The sequence below is a fragment of the Talpa occidentalis genome, unplaced genomic scaffold (assembly GCF_014898055.3).
Source record: "Talpa occidentalis isolate TD23 unplaced genomic scaffold, MPIMG_talOcc4v2.1 talOcc4.9, whole genome shotgun sequence".
NCBI classification, from domain to species: Eukaryota; Metazoa; Chordata; class Mammalia; order Eulipotyphla; family Talpidae; genus Talpa; species Talpa occidentalis.
In genome coordinates this window covers 23,709,649-23,727,408 of record NW_023605305.1, presented here as the reverse complement: position 1 = coordinate 23,727,408, position 17,760 = coordinate 23,709,649, and the positions used below count along the sequence as shown (strand labels likewise).

Below are 17,760 nucleotides of genomic sequence, written 5' to 3'. Positions count from 1 at the left end.
ACCCTCTACCCATCCATTCAGCAAACACTAATTAAGCACTGACTTAATGCCAAGCTCCAAGCTTTGTGCAGTTGGTTCAAAGACAAATCAGGGGCCTCCCACATGGTGTGGCAGACCTCTCCTATCTTGCCCGCTGCTCCCCTCAGCAGTGTATTTCAGTGGATCTGCCTGTCTGCTCCCCACTCTGTGGTGATTCCTCTCACCCCCCTGTACCTCTGGCCTGCACCCCAGTTCTTGTATGCATAAATAATAAATCTTTTTTAAAAAAACAGTCACCTCAAAGAAGTATTTTGTGACCATCCATGTAAAGTAGCCACCTCCTTTAAACCTTGTTTTATTTTTCCTCATAACATTCATCACTTTGTCACCATCTTGCTTATTTGTTTACTTGTTTCTTTTCTGTCTCCCGCACCAGGATGTTCCACACCAGTGAAAACCCTATCAGTGCGGTTCGCTGGTGCCTCCTTACAGGGCCTAACTCAAGGGGCCTGCCAATAGATGCTTGCTAATGAAGGAAAGTTTGAAAGAGTAAGTAAGTGGCATGAGAACAGCAGAGGAAGACTTATGAGCAGAGAGATCAGTATGTACAAAATGAAGTCGAGAGTACAGGATGCTCAAGAAATTGAATGAAGTTCAGAGCAACTGGCATGAAGAACACTAGGGGCAAATTGTCCAAAATGAAACAGAAACAACTGGGAGACAGTGCAGAGAATGCTGGCTTTCAGATTCTCTCTATGATTCTCTGTGAAGGCATTGCAAAATGTCAGGGTTTTGCTGTGTGTGTTTTTTTTTAAAGAGTTATTTTATTTATTTATGCATACAAGAACTGGGGTATAGGCCAGAGGTGAGGGTTGTGAGAGGATTCACCAGAGACAGAGTGGGGAGCAGAACAGGCAGATCTGCTGAAATACACTGCTGAGGGGAGCAGCAGGCAAGTCAGGAGAGGTCTGCTGCGCCATGTGGGTCAGCCCCGTGGCTGGGGATCAAATTCATGCTACAGTGGCTGCTGATAGCTTCATAGTACGGAGACTTAACCTCTTGAGCCACCAGGGAGGCCCCCTTGGTGGTTTTTTTTTCTCTTTATTTTATTGAAGTAGAATTGAAAAGTAGAATTAAAAGATATTTAAGGTATGTTTCATGATAATGATTTGATAAATTATGCATTTTGAAAGGATTTTCCTCCATCTAGTTAGTTAAACTCATCACCTCACATATTTACTCTGTGTGCGTGTGTGTATGTGAGAGAGAACATCAGTATTCTACTCAGCAAATTTCAATTATACACTGTAGTGTATTGTCAGCCCTCACAACAACACTGCCTATCTAACATATCTAAAATGTTAGCCTTTCAAAATATAAATGTACTAAATAGCATTAATTCAATTTATTTTGTGAACTAGTCATCACAATCCCATGTGCATTTTACACTTATTGCACATCTTAGTTTGGAGTAGACGTATTTCAGGTACTCAGCAGCAGCCATATATGACAGGTAACTTCTGAATTGGATGATGTTGAGTAAGAACATTTCAGGCAAAGGAAAGAACAACTGCAAAAGTGGAGCAGGAGTAAGTTTGTGTGTTAGGGTGAGTCAGAGAGACAGAAAGGAATTGGGGGTAAGTGGGTGAAATGGCAGAAGATGAGGCTGGCTGGAGAGAAGGGTAGGAGACTTTGTACAAAGCAGTTTGGAAATTACTTTAAGTGTAATTGGAAAACCACCGAAGGGCTCCAAGCAGGGAACATGTTAAGTTCCTTTGTGATGGGAAGTGCAGCACAGATGTTCCCTATCATTGTACTGTTTCCAATTATACGGGCGGTAGTGTGGCACCTTCCGCTGCATGTGAAGCTGGCGCTCTCTCCAGTTCCACGTTTGCATACTGTGACCCAGAGACCAAGAGAGCCTGTACTAACGATGACGCAGAGGAACACTTTATTGCTTGCTGCACCTCCCCCTGCAATGACCTTTAGGGCTAACCGTCCCTAGGTCCGGCTGGGCAACCAGCGCGCAGGGGGAGAACGGCAAAACCCTACATACATGCTGCACCTCCCCCCGCAGTGACCTTTAGGAATGGCTTTCACCACGGTCCCTAGGTCCGGCTGGGCAACCAGCGCGCAGGGGGAGAACAGCATAACACCCTGAAGCAGAGGAAGTACAGCGGAAGTTCCCTGAAAATACAGAAGCTTATCAAAAGATAACGACCACCAGGAACCACTACAAGAATGCTAAAAATCTTATCCCGTCTTTTTAGAACTACAAACTTTAATCCCTTATTGTCTTTCTAAACTTCCTTCTTTCTTCTATAAAAGTCATTGCTTGTTATGTAGATCACCTCCCTGATGGTGATAGACTGAGCCCATGAGCAAGCTGATTTCATTGATATTCATTGTCCCTGTGCTTTTGGAAAACATATATATATTGGTCACAAACTCAAAGAAAATTACACTCAGATTTTCACTCTTGAAGTGTGTCTGTTTGTCATTTCTTTCACCGACGCCCTGACCACCCTGCACGCTTCTCAACCCTGAGGTGGCCTCATCGTCTACTGCTGTGCTGGTCCGCGGCAATTGCTATTGGTGATTAGGCTGGGGCAGGTTCAGAGGACTTGCAGGGGAAGAAGTCAGGCTGGGATGAGTTGATGAGCAAGAAGGAGAGAGAGAAGTTTGGTAATGAAAGGACAGAGAAAAGATAGGATGAAAATTGAAGAGATGTGGAGTCAGGAGTTTTCTTGTTTGTTTTTGTTTTTATTTTTTTAATGCATACAAGAACTGGAGTGTAGGCCAGAGGTGGGGGGGTGGGTGAGAGGATTCACCAGAGACAGAGTGGGGAGCAGAACAGGCAGATCCACTGAAATACACTGCTGAGGGGAGCAGCGGGCAAGCCAGGAGAGGTCTGCTGCGTCATGTGTGTCACCTCCCTGGCAGGGGATCAAATTCATGTTGCAGTGGCTACCATAGCTTGACAGCACTGGCCTCCCAAACCCTGTGCCACCAGGGAGGCCCTCTTGTTTTTTTTTAATCTAGGAAAGATTTAGGCATGTTGGAATATTGTCTGCAGGAAGTAGTAGACAGTGGTTAGAAAAAACTGGATTGCCTCCAGATGGCTTTATAAGTGAATTCTATCAAAACTTTGAAGAATATATTCCCATCTTGCTCAAATTATTTCTAAAAACCCAAGGAGAGGGCCTCCCTGGTGGTGCAGCGGTTGAGCGCTGGGCTGAGAAGCTGCCCGCAGCCTCTGCAGTGCCAGTTCAATCCCCGGCCGCCAGCGAGGGTCCCACATGGCGCGCAGACCTCTCCTGCTGTGCCCACTGCTCCCCTCAGCAGTGTACTTCGTCAGTCTGCCTGTTCTGTTCCCCGCTCTGGCTCTGGTGAATTCTCTCACCCTCCCGCACTTCTGACTGTACCCAGTGCTTGTATAAATAAATAAATAAATCTTTAAAAAAAAAAAAACACTTGAGGAGAGGGAACTCTAAACCATTTTGTGATGCCAACATTACCCTAATACTGAAACCAGATAAAGACAGAACAAGAAAACTATAAACCAATATCTCTAATGGATATTGATGTGAAAATCTTCCACAAAATACTAGGAAGTCAAATTCAACAATACATCACAAGGATTATACAGTCTTGATTACAATCATTTTGTAGTTAACTTTTTTTTTTGAAAATTTATTTATGCATACAAGAGCTGGGGTACAGGCCAGAGGTGTGGGGAGGGGGGTGAGAGGATTCATCAGAGACAGAGCGGGGAACAGAACAGGCAGATTGACCAAAGTACACTGCTGAGGGGAGCAGCGGGCAAGCCAGGAGAGGTCTGCTGCACCATGTGGGTTGCTCCCTGGCTGGCCCAGGATAGAACTCGTGCTGCTATGGCTGCGGACAGCTTCATAGGTTATGTCTTAAATCTCTTGCACCACCAGGGAGGCCCTGTAGTTAACTTTTGATATTGGAAAGAAAAGTCCTTCAACTTTGTTCTTCATTTCTAAGATTGTTTTGGTTATGCTGGATCTGTTATAATTCTCTATAAATTTTAGGATCATCTTACCCATTTCTACAAAAATAGCTGGGATTATGGTAGGGTGTAACAGCAGGAAGGGACAGAGCAGGTTCTCTATGATTCGAGCAGATGGGGTAAAGGAGAAGTCCTGTAGCCCTCAGTGGCTTTTGCAGGCTTTTATTGGGATTTTACTAGCAGACAGAGGTGCCGGGAAGCTGGGATGCTGCCAGCCTCCCAGCCCCCAGAAGTCTTCACTCTTTCTGGGCTCTCCAGCGTTCTCTGGGGGTCTCTGCTTCTCCTTTGCTCTTTTTTTTTTTTTTTTTTAAAGATTTATTTATTTGTGCATACAAGAGCTGGGGTACAGGCCAGAGATGCAGGAGGTGAGAGGACTCACCAGAGACAGAGTGGGGAACAGAACAGGCAGACTGACTGAAAAACACTGCTGAGGGGAGCAGCAGGCAGGACAGGAGGGGTCTGCCACACCATGTGGGTTGCTCCCTGGTCGGTTGGGGATCGAACTCGTATTGCAGAGGCTGCAGATTGTTTCATAGTGCGGTGCTTAGCCCCTTGAGCCACCAGGGAAGCCCTCTCTTTTGCTCTCTTTCACTCTCATTCTCTCTGCTTCTCTGCTCTCTTGGTGTCCCCGTGACAGCACCCTTATAAGATCAGTCTCTCAGCCCACGTGTACCCACTTACGCATGCCCACACCCCACTCCAGGTGCCTGCCATCAGGCATGCATTCAGGGCTGCAGGGATCCATCATCAATCCTAATAACAGGGGGGGGGGGGAGAAAAGCCTGATACTTTTTCACTTACCCTACATAGGGATTATGCCAGATCTATAGATGAGTTTGGGAAGTTTTGCCATTCTAACATCCTACAATATTGTCTGCTGATCATGAACAGATTTCCAGTTTTCAGTGAATTTCTTTCACCAATGTTATGTAATTTTAGGAGTATAAGTTTTACACTTTATTGTTATGTTTATTCCAAAATATTTTATTCTTTTTGATGTCATAGTGAATGGAACTGCACTTTCAAATTGTTATTTACATCATATACTGTAGTTTCTCCTTTTGAGACTCCATTTATATGTAGACTGCTTTCTATTATTTTTTGGGACTGATACTCTTTTTCCCTTTATTTCTCTTGCTGCTTTATTTTTGATCATTTTTTAAAAAAGATCTATTTATTTATTTACACAAGCACTGGGTACAGTCAGAAACGCGGGAGGGTGAGAGAATTCACCAGAGCCAGAGCGGGGAGCAGAGCAGGCCGACGAAATACACTGTTGAGGGAAGCAGCCGGCGGCAGGAGAGGTCTGCGCGCCATGTGCGACCCTTGCGGGCGGCCAGGGATCGCACTGGCGCTACAGAGGCTGTGGACAGCCCTGCAGCCCAGCGCTCAACCGCTGTGCCACCAGGGAGGCCTTATTATTGATCATTTTTATTGCTGTCTTCATATTAATATTCTTTTTTTTTTTTTTACAGTGTCCAACCTCCTGTTAAGCCCACTGTAGGGCAAGGAAAAATGTCAGGCTTTTCTGCCCTCCCGCCATCAGCATAGATGATGGATCCTTGCGGTCCTGAATGCATGCCTGATGGCGGGCACCTGGAGTAGGGTGTGGGCATAGGTAGATGGGATTCACCTGGGCTGAGACTGGGCTTTTAAGGGCGGGGCGTCACGGGGACGCCAGCAGAAGCCAAAGAGAAGCTGAGAGAAGGCCGGAGAGCCCAGATAGAATGAAGACTTGCTGGGGGCTGGGAGGCCTGCCAGCCTCCCGGCCAACCAGCACCCTTACCTGCTGTGTACCGGGTAAATCCCAATAATAGACCTGCAAAAAGCCACTAAGGACTCTGACTCCTTCTTTACCCGGTCTGCATGGGATCAGAAAAACCTGCGCTGGTCCATTCCTGACCTTACACCCACTCAATGAGTTTCTTTCTTTCTTTTTTAAGATTTATTTATTTATTTATACAAACACTGGGTACAGTCAGAAGCGCGGGAGGGTGGGAGAATTCTCCAGAGCCAGAGCAGGGAGCAGAGCAGGCAGAGGGACCAAGGTGCACTGCTGCGGGGAGCAGCGGGCGGGGGAGGTGTGCACGCCATGTGGGACCCTCCTCCGGTGGCCAGGGAGCAGCCGGGGAGCGAACCGGCACTGCTGAGGCTGCAGGCAGCTTCGCAACCCAGCGCTCAACCGCTGCGCCACCGGGGAGGCCCCAATTAGTTTATTTCAGACATCATCCTCAGTATTAGAATTTTCACTTGCTATAACGTGTTCTTATAATAGTTCTGATTTTTTCCCTTTGATTATGGGTCACATTTTCTTCTTTGCATGTTTCATAATTTCATATTGTATTCCAGATACTTTGCATAAAAGAACAGGGAAAAAGGTATATTTGTTTTTATTTTCCCCAAAGTAGAAATCTTTTTCTCTCACCATTTGGGAGACATTCATATTATCGCAGAGCAGGGTTGGGCTGAGTTGTAACTTTTTTTTTTTTTTTAAAGATTTATTTTATTTATTTATACAAGCACTGGGTACAGTCAGAAGCGCGGGAGGGTGAGAGAATTCACCAGAGCCAGAGCGGGGAGCAGAGCAGGCAGAAGGACCGAAGTACACTGCTGAGGGGAGCAGCGGGCGGCAGGAGAGGTCTGCGCGCCATGTGGGACCCTCCTCAGGTGGCCGGGGAGCAGCCGGGGATCGAACCAGCGCTGCAGAGGCAGCGGGCAGCTTCGCAACCCAGCGCTCAACCGCTGCGCCACTGGAGAGGCCCTGAGTTGTAACTTTAATTAGATTGATTTCACCTGTGATTAGTACTAAACTCCTAACTTTATTATGCTGACCTTTTTATCTTGTCAGAATTTTAGCTGGGAAGAGGTTGGTCTCACGCTAGACCCTTTGAGTTCACTTTAGTGTGCACTCTGACAGGCACCCAGAATGTGCCCAACTACATTATTTATGCTTATCAGTCCCTTCTCCATGCTACCTTCTCAGGGAAATTTAAGGGTAGGCAGCAGGTGTGAGGGCAGAATTGTTGAGCTAAATAAAATCTGTTCTTCCATTTAATAATCTTTCAGATTCCAAGCTGTCCTCCCATTCCATACTATCATCTTAGACTCAGCTGATTTTCCCTTAGCCCTGCAATATCTCCCTATCCATGCATGTTTATACATACTCACACCAGAAGGCCCTCCGCTTCCCCCACTCTCCTAACCCCAATTGGAAACTGACCAGTTCTCTGTTTACCTATAAAAGAGTTTACTTGTAAACTCTTTCTGGAGTGTTCAAGGCTCCCTTGCATATACCACCTTTTTGTTAGCCCTATAGAATTTTATTGTTTTAGCCTTTTCCCGCCCCTCTTGTTATCATGTTAGCAAAGGTCTCTCAAGGGCTCTATATAGAAGTCTAGACCTAAATTCAAATCCTTTTAGTACTGACAGAAGTTTGATAAAGTAAGTTACTTCATCCTTCTAGGTCTGCTTCCTGAAGTATAAAATGAGGCAGCTTTAATGTATCTGTTATCCAGTTGGGCATCTTTTCATTACAAGTGACAAAAAAATCTGACACTGGTTTAGGTAACAAAAGAAACTTACTGGTTATATAATTTCAAAGTCCAAGTGTTATAGGACAGGGAGAGGGGCAGCCCAAACCCCGCAAACCTGCCTATTCTACATGGGTTCTGCCATCCGCCGCATCAACACAAAACATATGAGACTTTAATGGGAAGGAACTTTAATAAAACTAGGAAACAATACAGGTAAGGCAAAGAGTCTAGTTTCTAGATGAAGCACCCAAAGTTACCCATCCCCTCGTGGGTAAAAGTCCATCCATATGGGAATGGCGCAGAGCAAGGCCCCAAAGCCTGCCACAAGTCTAAAGCATCTTCCAGTGGGGACCCACAGAGAAGGGTCACAAACAACCGGACAAGCCCGGAAGGAAAAGAGCAAAATCAACATCAAGATAAAAGCTGCCATTGTCACCTCCCCACGGGTCTCACCCACATCTGTGTCACCCAGTCCACGACCAAAAGACAAGCTCAGTTTCTTCACGTGTCTCTAGGCTCCATGCGCCTCCTCCAGGTCTCCTGGCTCTATCCTGCTTCCTTCCTCAGTCTCTTCTGCAGCTTCTCCTCTTCCTGCTCAGCTCCACCCTTCCTTGGGTGGGGCAGGGAACCTCCCCCTTTCCTGGGGACCACCCTGTTACACAAGGATAGGGCCAGCCTTCTGAGGTCTTGAAGCACAAACTCAAGTTACTGGAAAGCAGGTTTCCTCTAGCTCTCAACTTAGCTGCTCCTCTTCATCTATTGGGTGTATACCTTCTTTTTTCCTTTGTAGTAAAGTGGGTACTTAATACATATTGGTGGGTGAGTGAATAAAAACTGTCTGACACATCTATAGAATTTAAACCTCCTCAGCATTAAATCCAGAGGAACCATCCTTCTCTTCCAGGATTCAAACCAAGTCTCATTCATTAGCTCCCATTGGGTCATGTGCCTGATTTAGAACTTTCTTGAAAATATCTTAAGATAGCAAAATGTACTGAACTGTGTGTGGTAGTGAGGGTCAAAAAACACAGGACAAAGGGCTTATAAGTCCCATTTATCAGAGTGCAGGGAATAAGAGCAAGGGATAAGAGCAACAAGTGACAGTTTTGAGGCAACAAATAACTTACCTTGTCAGAGTTTCTCATCATCAACTGAAAGACCCTCACAGCTTTCTGTCCCTCCTGCCCCAGCCTTAATTCTATTCTGTACCGACTAAGTTGGTCAAAAGATATAGTTTTGGGCCCTCCCAGGTGGCGCAGGGGTTAAAGACAGCTCTATCAAGCTGCTGTCACCAGCCACTGCAACATGAGTTCGCTCCCCAGCCAGGGAGGTGACCCACATGGCGCAGCAGACCTCTCCTGTCACCCCGCTGCTCCCCTCAGCAGTGTATTTCTAGATCCGCCTGTTCTGCTTCCCACTGTTTATGATGAATCCTCACCCCCTGCACCTCTGGCCTACACCCCAGTTCGTGTATGCATAAATAAATTAATCTTTAAAAACAAAACAAGAATAGTCCTGATTCTGCTTGTTCTTATTACAACTGCTTAAAGAACAGGGGTCTTGGAACTGGCTCCTTGCTTTTACCAGCTGATAGCATTGCTGTCCTACTTTCTCAAAAAAGCAATTAAGGCACAAAGTGGCCAAATTTTACAAAGAGGGTTGCTTGTCTCAGAGCTGTTTACGGGTAGCTGATGTAAATGAAGGCTTTTGATATTCCATAAAGACATCAAGGCAATGCTTTCCAACAAAGACAATTAAGTGTTCTCTACCACTCATTTTTTACCATTAGGTAAATACAGTCTAACAGGATTTGATTTCCTTTCATTCTACAATCCAGAGCTCAGGAATAAAAGATAGCTTTGAATGAAAGGGCATGCACCTACTTAGAGACTTGATTAGTATTCTGCTTTCCTCTCTGGCATTTCCAATTGGCCTCTCTGATTTTCCAAAAATATGTATTCACTGAATCCCATTTTGGACTTAAAATTTTTCAGAAAAGCTTGTGTACACAGAGCATATTAAAACATATACAGGGGGGCCTCCCCGGTGGCGCAGCGGTTGAGCGCTGGGTTGCGAAGCTGCCCGCGGCCTCTGCGGCGTTGGTTCAATCCCCGGCTGCTCCCCGGCCACCAGAGGAGGGTCCCACATGGCGCGCAGACCTATCCTGCAGCCCGCTGCTCCCCTCAGCATTGTACTTCGGTCCTTCTGCCTGCTCTGCTCCCCACTCTGGCTCTGGTGAATTCTCTCACCCTCCCGCGCTTCTGACTGTACCCAGTGCATGTATAAACAAAACAAACAAACAAACAAACAAATAAATAAATAAAATAAAAACATGTCGGGCCTCCCGGTGGCGCAGCGGTTGAGCGCTGGGTTGCGAAGCTGCCCGCAGCCTCTGCGGCGCCGGTTAGATCCCCGGCTGCTCCCCGGCCACCAGAGGAGGGTCCCACATGGCGCGCAGATCTCTCCTGCCGCCCACTGCTCCCCTCAGCAGTGTACTTCGGTCCTTCTGCCTGCTCTGCTCCCAGCTCTGGCTCTGGTGAATTCTCTCACCCTCCCACGCTTCTGACTGTACCCAGTGCATGTATAAACAAAACAAACAAACAAACAAATAAATAAATAAATAAGACATGCCTCTATTAAAAAAAAAAAAAAAAAAAACATGCCTCTATTAAAAAAAATATATATATATACAGGGCCACATCATGGGATCTTGCTGAAAGGACTCCAGCTTGCTTCTCCATGGATTGGTGATTGGTTTAAGAAAATACTGCTTAAAGACTGGCCCTGTAACATAAGGAATAAGCAGAACCCTGATCAAATGTCAAATCCCACATTTCCAATTTTGAGACTAGGACACTGAACAGTTTCCCTTTTATGAAGAACCTTATATTTAAGTTCTATAGATGACATTTATGACTTAAAATACTGCAAGACTAACAATGAACAATACAGAAAGAAAATTGCAAAAACTATTCCATTTACAATAGCATCAAAACCATCCTCCCAAGTAGAAATTAACAAATGAGGGAAAATACTTGTACAATAAAACTATAAAAAGCTGTGTTAAAAGGAATTTTAAAAGCTATAAATGGAAGGTAACAACACTCCCCAACCCAATTACAAACACACTGCAGTCCCTATCAAGATCCCACCTACATGAGATAGTCACAGTCAGAGAGTCAGACAGTACAATAGTGATTGTCCACAGCTGTAGAGAGGCAGGGACTAGTGAACATTGTAGAGTTTCAATTCTGCAAGATGATAAGAGTTCTCCAGAACAATCTCCAGATGATGTTAGTGATGGTTGCACAACAATGTGAATGTATTGAATGCCACTGAACTGTATACTTGAAAATGGCTCGGATGGCAAATTTCATGTTTTATGTATTTTGCCACAATAAAAAAGCTGGAAAAAAATGCTGCCGGGTATGAGGTTTCAGTTATATTCTCAACACATTTTCTAAGGCATATATCTTTCCCTTTCTACACCTGGATTTTTCTTTCAAAAACAGGTTTCTAAACACATCAGCTGGAAGTACGAATGTACCATTGAGATAAGATAGCAAATTGAAACAATGGCATTGCTTCTTCAAAATTAAGTTATTTGAGGGCCTCCCTGGTGGTGCAAGGGGTTAAGCATCGCACTATGAAGCAATCCGCAGCCACTGCTGCACGAGTTCAAAACCTGACCAGCCAGGGAGCAACCCACATGCACAGCAGACCTCTCCTGTCTCACCCGCTGCTCCCCTCAGCAGTGTGTTTCAGTCAGTCTGCCTGTTCTGTTCTCCACTCTGTCTCTGGTGAATCCTCTCACGCCTCACACCTCTGGCTTATACCCAGCTCTTGTATGAATAAATATTTTTTTTTTTTTTTTTTTTTTTTTTTTTTTTATAGAGGCATGTTTTATTTATTTATTTATTTGTTTGTTCATTTGTTTTGTTTATACATGCACTGGGTACAGTCAGAAGCGCGGGAGGGTGAGAGAATTCACCAGAGCCAGAGCGGGGAGCAGAACAGGCAGAAGGACCGAAGTACACTGCTGAGGGGAGCAGCGGGTGGCAGGAGAGGTCTGCGCACCATGTGGGACCCTCCTCCGGTGGCCGGGGAGCAGCCGGGAATCGAACCGGCGCCGCAGAGGCTGCGGGCAGCTTCGCAACCCAGCGCTCTACCGCTGCGCCACCGGGGAGGCCCGAATAAATATTTTTTAAAAAAAATTAAGTTATTTGAACCTGGCATTTCCCTAGCCTTAAAGCTTAACTTCACAGGCCTTATAGTAAACATACATCCACTCTGTCTACTGCTTCTCCCTTCCAGCCAACTCTGTTTTTTGTAGAAAATAAACCAGAATGAAAACACTAAGAACACTGCAATTTATTAAATGAGATAACCTCTTTAAAGTTCCTCATACACAGTAAGTGTTCATTAGATGCTGCTTATTATTCCCTAGCTGCTATAAGGCACAGGCATTTTTCTAAACTTAAAAAATAGGTTGCAATCTCATTATAAAAAAGTATGATCCAAGAGAAAATAGAGTAAGATGGAACAAGCCTTTATTTTTAGACATTTTCACAAAGAGGTTGTCAGTAAATAAACTTTCTAGAGGAGAAAAGAGAACATGAAAATCCACCTCCAGTCATCACAGCTGCTCTGCTCAGGGCCGAGGCTCATCCTGGCCCGAGTGGTGGGGCGGAGGTGTGTACTTCCCCTCCTTGATTAGCTTATCCCTCTGTCTCCTGATGGCATTCAGGCGACGGATCTGTCAAAGGAAAAAGTATAAAATTAGGGGCAAAATGTGCACCAGAAAGTGAGGGCTGGAGAAACAGAATGAAAATTGATTTACTTTTAAACCACTTAAGGTTCTCATCCTAAAGAGCGTTAAAGTGTCTCTGAGATGAAACCCCTCTTTAAGAACTAACTTGAAATAGCTTCCTTAGACTTATAACAAATACTGTCCTGCTGGCTTCCCCCCGGCACAGCTGGTTGAGCACAGTGCTGTGAAGCTGTCCGCAGCCTCCGCAGTGCCGGTTCGATTCTCAGCCGTCCAGGGAGATTCCCACATGGCGTGGCAGACCTCTCCTGTCATGCCCTCTGCTCCCCTCAGCAGTGCTTTTGGTCTGTCTGCCTGTTCTGCTCCCCACTTTGTCTCTGGTGAATCTTCTCACCCTCCCGTGCCTCTGGTCTGTACCCTAGCTATTGTATAAATAAAAAATAAAAATCTTAAAAAAACAACAACAAATAATGTCCTATTATTATACATAATAATACCTCCTTGAAAATTAGCAACTGAAATGTTCCTATTACATATAGGAATCTAGGAATTTACAAAAACTGTAACAAGATCAAAAACTGCTAATGGGGGCCTCCCTGGTGGTGCAAGGGGTTAAGACGCAATCTATGAAGCTATCCGCAGCCACTGCAGCACGAGTTCGATCCCCCTGTGAATCCTCTCACCCCCCCCACCTCTGGCCTGTACCCCAGTTCTTGTATGCATAACAAATAAATCTTTAAAAATAAATAAATAAGGTCCTTCCCAGTGGCGCAGTGGTTGAGCGCCACACTGCGAAGCTGGCCGCAGCCTTCGCAGCGCTGGTTCGATTCCCCGCCAGCCAGGGAGAACCCCACATGGTGCAGCAGACCTCTCCTGCCTCGCCCGCTGCTCCCCTCAGCAGTGTCTTCCGTCCATCTGCCTGTTCTGCTGCCCACTCTGGTTCTGGTGAATTCTCTCACCCTCCCGCGCTTCTGACCTGTACCCCAGTTCTTGTATAAATAAATAAATCTTTAAAAAATAAATAAATAAATAAATAAATAAATAAAATGGTAATATATCAATTCATAAATTCCCAGGATGAGAATATGATCTTAGGACAACTCTTTAATGTTTCCAGATGAGTAAATCAAGACCAAGAGGGGAAGCGGCTTGCTTGAAGTCACTAAACTAGTAGCAAGAAGCAGTACCAAGCCCAGTTTTCGTAACTCCCAGTTCTTCCCCACTGCACTGCCCCCTCTTGGTGTATATTTTCCATGAGGAGTAAAGTCTCAATCTGAGCAATGCAATAACTGAGAAGACATGCTGGGAACTAAACAGTGGTAAGTGGCCAACAATGACACTCATTATTCCTCAGGATTCCTATTATTACTCACTAATGATCAATATTCAGGGATCAATACAAAATTAAAAACCCTTCTTTCCTTGAAGCTTGGCTTCACTTTATCAAATGCTAATAACAGAAGTTAAAGATAAGAAATAAAAAAGTTTTAATATAGATAACTGTCACAGATAACTGTGACACCAAAAAGCTGTAATAAAAACATTACTTGTTATATCCAGCGCATTGAAATTGGCAAAACAACAGCTCACACCCAGTGATTTCTTTAAGAGAGAACAGAGTGTATATGTTATGTAATTCATTCAGCAGGAGGAGGTGGATGTCATGCTGTTACAGCCTTTCCCTCTGAACCTTTGTTCAGGCTCAACTAAGCCACCTCATTAATACTTCTATCTACCCCAGAGTAGGAATGAATCCAGAGGTGGTTATATCAGGTTCAATGTAATAGCGATGTATGTTTTCACTTCTCTCCTAATGAGGATTCAATAAATCTGAAATACTTTCACCCAAAGATATTCAAGGACAAATATCCAAGGCTGGTTGAGATTATGTCACATCCTACTGTAAAGATGGAAATACACACACGTAATTTCTAACCAGGTGGCTATCATGGGGTACAATGCTACGGAAAATATGTGAGAAAATGAGGGGAAATACTGAACAAGAAGTCTTTCTCAGACCTGAAGACATATAACTTCCTTGACATGGAACCTAAGTAGAGGAATTGTTTTATCACAAATGTTTTGCCAATTCACTCTGGGCAACCACTGCCCAATGACCAGTTTAAAACACTTAAAAACAGTCCCAAAGAAACCACCTCCCATCTCTACCATTTCCTTACCGTTTTCTGCCGAAGCAGACATTCTACAAAATCATCCATTTCCACCTTACACTCTTTCTCTGCTCGAATACTACCAATTCCATGTGCACATTCTATCCACTCTTTTTCAAAAGCATGGCAGCGAGATGGAATCTTGTGAGGCTGCTCAGCGCTCTGGATTGTCATCCAGCGGTCTAAGTCAAGGCCCAGCCGTTTCTGCACATCAAAGAAAGGCATGACTGCTGGGGAAGAGAAAAAAAGAAATCATGCCAATAAAAGTACAAATGAGTAATTCCTAAGAAAAATGTGATAGTTATGATAAACAGTCCTCTAGAAAGGTATTTTATACTATTCTCCCAATTTTTCTCCAAAGTTTTTCATTAGACAGGTTCTCCCAGTTTATGGTAAATTTCTGTGCTTTTTCATAAATCCCCAAGGAAAGGAGAACTAGAACTAAAAAACTGCAGAAAGATTTTCTCTATATTGGGCCTCCCTGGTGGCGCAAGGGGTTAAGCACCGCACTATGAAGTAATCCGTAGCCTCTGCAGCACAAGTTCGATCCCTGGCTAGCCAGGGAGAAATATGGTGCAGCAGACCTCTCCTGTCTCGCCTGCTGCTCCCCTCAGAATTGTATTTCAGTCAGTCTGTCTGTTCTGTTCTCCACTCTGTCTCTGGTGAATCCTCTCCCTCCCTCCCCCCCATCCTTGGCCTGTACCCCAGCTCTTGTATGCATAAATAAATAAATCTTTAAAAAAAATTTTTCTCTATATTAAGTGATTTTTATTTATTTATTTATTTTATTTATTTTTTTGTGGGACCCTTGCCAGTGGCCGGGGATCAAACTGGCGCTGCAGAGGTTGTAGAGGCTGCGGGCAGCCTCGTAGCCCAGCGCTCAACTGCTGCGCCACAAGGGGAGGCCTAATCGTCATTTTTATCAAAAGTCAGAGTGTTTGTTTTGAATCAATAATCCCAAAACTGGGACCTCCCTGGTGGCACAAGGGGTTGAGACACAATCTATAAAGCTGTCTGCAGCCTCTGCAGCATGAGTTCAATCCCTGGCCGGTCAGGGAGCTACCCACATGGCGCAGCAGACCTCTCCTGACTCGCCCGCTGCTCCCCTCAGCAGTGTATTTCAGTCAGTCTGCCTGTTCTGTTCCAGACTCTGTCTCTGGTGAATCCTCTCAGCCCCTCCCCCCATACCTCTGGCCTGTACCCCAGCACTTGTATGCATAAATGAATATATCTTTTTTAAAAAAAAGAAAAAAAATCCCAAAACTTTAAACCTGAAGAACTGAAAAGAACACAAAATGAACACAAAAACATTTCCTTACATGTTTTACATGCTCAATATCACCGTATCAACTTAGATGATACTGCTCCTGAGAAGTAATCCTGCAATTAGTGTCCCTCCTCTTTGTTAGCATCCTCAACTTCTCTTTGGAGTACTTTGCACACCACTATAGTGGATTATTTACTGGAATCTCTCCTCTACCTGAACAATGGCTGGCATGAGGGCAAGGACCAGACAGAGGCCCAGTAGTTGTTGGGAAAATAAGTTTCAAACAACTTAAGTGAGCAACAACAGAGAAATGGATAATTTAATCCAGGTGCCACTTAGTAGAATATGATATGCATTGAGAAAAGAATACACAAGAAACATGTTTTAATGTTTTTAATGTACATGAACAAAAGGGACTACAATTATGCCAAGCAAAAATGGTATGGAAAAGAAAACTGGAAGGAAGCATGAACAAAAAAGTCAATATACTTCTGTATGAATGGTACATTTATAGATGGATTTAATTTTTAAAAATTTCTCCCCATTCTTTTAATCATTTACTAAGTAATAACGTTACTTAGTATTGTCCAGGTACTGGGATGTGAGGAGAGGGGTGCAGCAGCTGCAACGTAAGGTAGAATGTAGGCACACAGGGCATTGAGAGCCCAGTGGACAGTAGGGTTAAGCGCTCCAAGGAGAGAAAGCACCAACTCTGCTCAGGAGACTTGAAAATGTCTTTATGGTGGGCTGAGTTTGCCAAAAGATCCGAGGGCAGAATATCCCAGTAAGGGACAGCACGGGTTACAGCGGGAGATGGTGGGTATGTGTGGGGGGGTCACTGAGGGCCCAGAGGTGTCTGGGGTGCAGAGTGCATATCCGGAAGAACAAAATGCAGCGTCCTCAGAGGTTGGCGGGGCCTACATCACTCAAAGCCCTGAAAGCTTCCCTAAGAGAAGCGTGGACTTCAAATGAAGAAAGAGAAGGCCAAAGGATTCCTGCGGAATGCTAAATGAACCTGGAAAGAGACCCGACAGAGGTGCGGTCCGCAGGTTCGGGGACATCGGCGCTGTGGGGAACGGGCCTGGGAAAGCAGAATATTCGCGCGGAGTTGGGGCCTGTAAGAAAGGGACCCCTAGCAAAGCAGGAGGAAGTGTGTTAGAGCGATCGCGGAAGGAAGCGCCTGAACCTAAACTGCCCGGCGGAGAAACGCAGCCCCTACCGTTCTCCCGGGGTGCCCTTGTCTCCCCTCTGTCCGCCGCAACAGCTCGATCGGTCCGCGACGCGAAGGTCTGCCGCAAAGGACGCCCGCAGCACGACACTTGCGGCGCGACACCGGCAGCCGACCTTCCCTCCGCCGTCGCGCCTGAGAAACCATAGAAACCAAACCCCTCGATCTGCGCCTGCGCGGACCGTCCCAGCCGGCCTCTGGGCGAATTACACGGATTGAAACTGGCTTTCCCCAGAGTAACGCCTTAGGGAGTTCCTGCTCCCGGGTGGCCCGTGCCTAGCACTCGCGGGACAGCTCGGATTGGTTGAGGTCTTGACCAAGGTCACACTAGAGAAAATCAGGGCACCCCAGTAGTGATTAAACGCAGCACTGTGGACCCATGCTGGGTGGGGTCAGAATGGTTCTGGGAAAGTTAATCTCATTTTGCCTCAGTTTCCTATCTTAAAATAAAAATACTGGACCTCCCTGGTGGCGCAAGGGGTTAAGCACCACACTATGAAGCAATCCGCAGCCTCTGCAGCACGAGTTCGATCCCCGGCCGGCCAGGGAGCAACCCACATGGCGCAGCAGACCTCTCCTGTCTCGCCCACTGCTCCCCTCAGCAGTGTATTTCAGTAGATCCGCCTGTTCTACTCCCCACTCTGTCTCTGTGAATCCTTTCACCCTCCACACCTCGGGCCTGTACCCCAGCTCTTGTATGCATAAATAAATCTTTAAAAATAAAAATAAAAATACTGTCAGGCCTCCGGGGTGGCACAAGAGGTTAAGACGCAACCTG

General features: G+C 45.5%; 1 protein-coding gene across 2 annotated transcripts; it reads right to left on the bottom strand.

Moving 5' to 3' along the window:
• Positions 1-11,945: 11,945 nt before the first annotated feature.
• Positions 11,946-17,071, bottom strand: NDUFS5 (NADH:ubiquinone oxidoreductase subunit S5). Of its 2 annotated transcripts, none has more exons than XM_037498675.2 (3): positions 16,974-17,071; positions 14,497-14,717; positions 11,946-12,304 (listed from the first exon to the last, which is right to left on the bottom strand). In XM_037498675.2, the coding sequence occupies exons 2-3, from the start codon at positions 14,710-14,712 to the stop codon at positions 12,200-12,202; spliced, it is 321 nt and encodes a 106-aa protein (XP_037354572.1). In that variant the 5' UTR covers positions 14,713-14,717; positions 16,974-17,071; the 3' UTR covers positions 11,946-12,199. The 2 variants fall into 2 exon arrangements, with proteins under 2 accessions (XP_037354572.1, XP_037354573.1); XM_037498676.2 differs by having other exon boundaries at positions 14,497-14,714.
• Between the last annotated feature and the right edge of the window lie 689 nt (positions 17,072-17,760).

Bases quoted from the DNA above. Each gene is read 5' to 3' on its own strand.
- NDUFS5 (XM_037498675.2), bottom strand. From the start codon at position 14,712: ATGCCTTTCTTTGATGTGCAGAAACGGCTGGGCCTTGACTTAGACCGC. The intron at 12,305-14,496 runs GTAAGGAAATGG...TTCCTTTGACAG, and splicing joins GTCTGCTTCGGCAGAAAACG to ATCCGTCGCCTGAATGCCAT.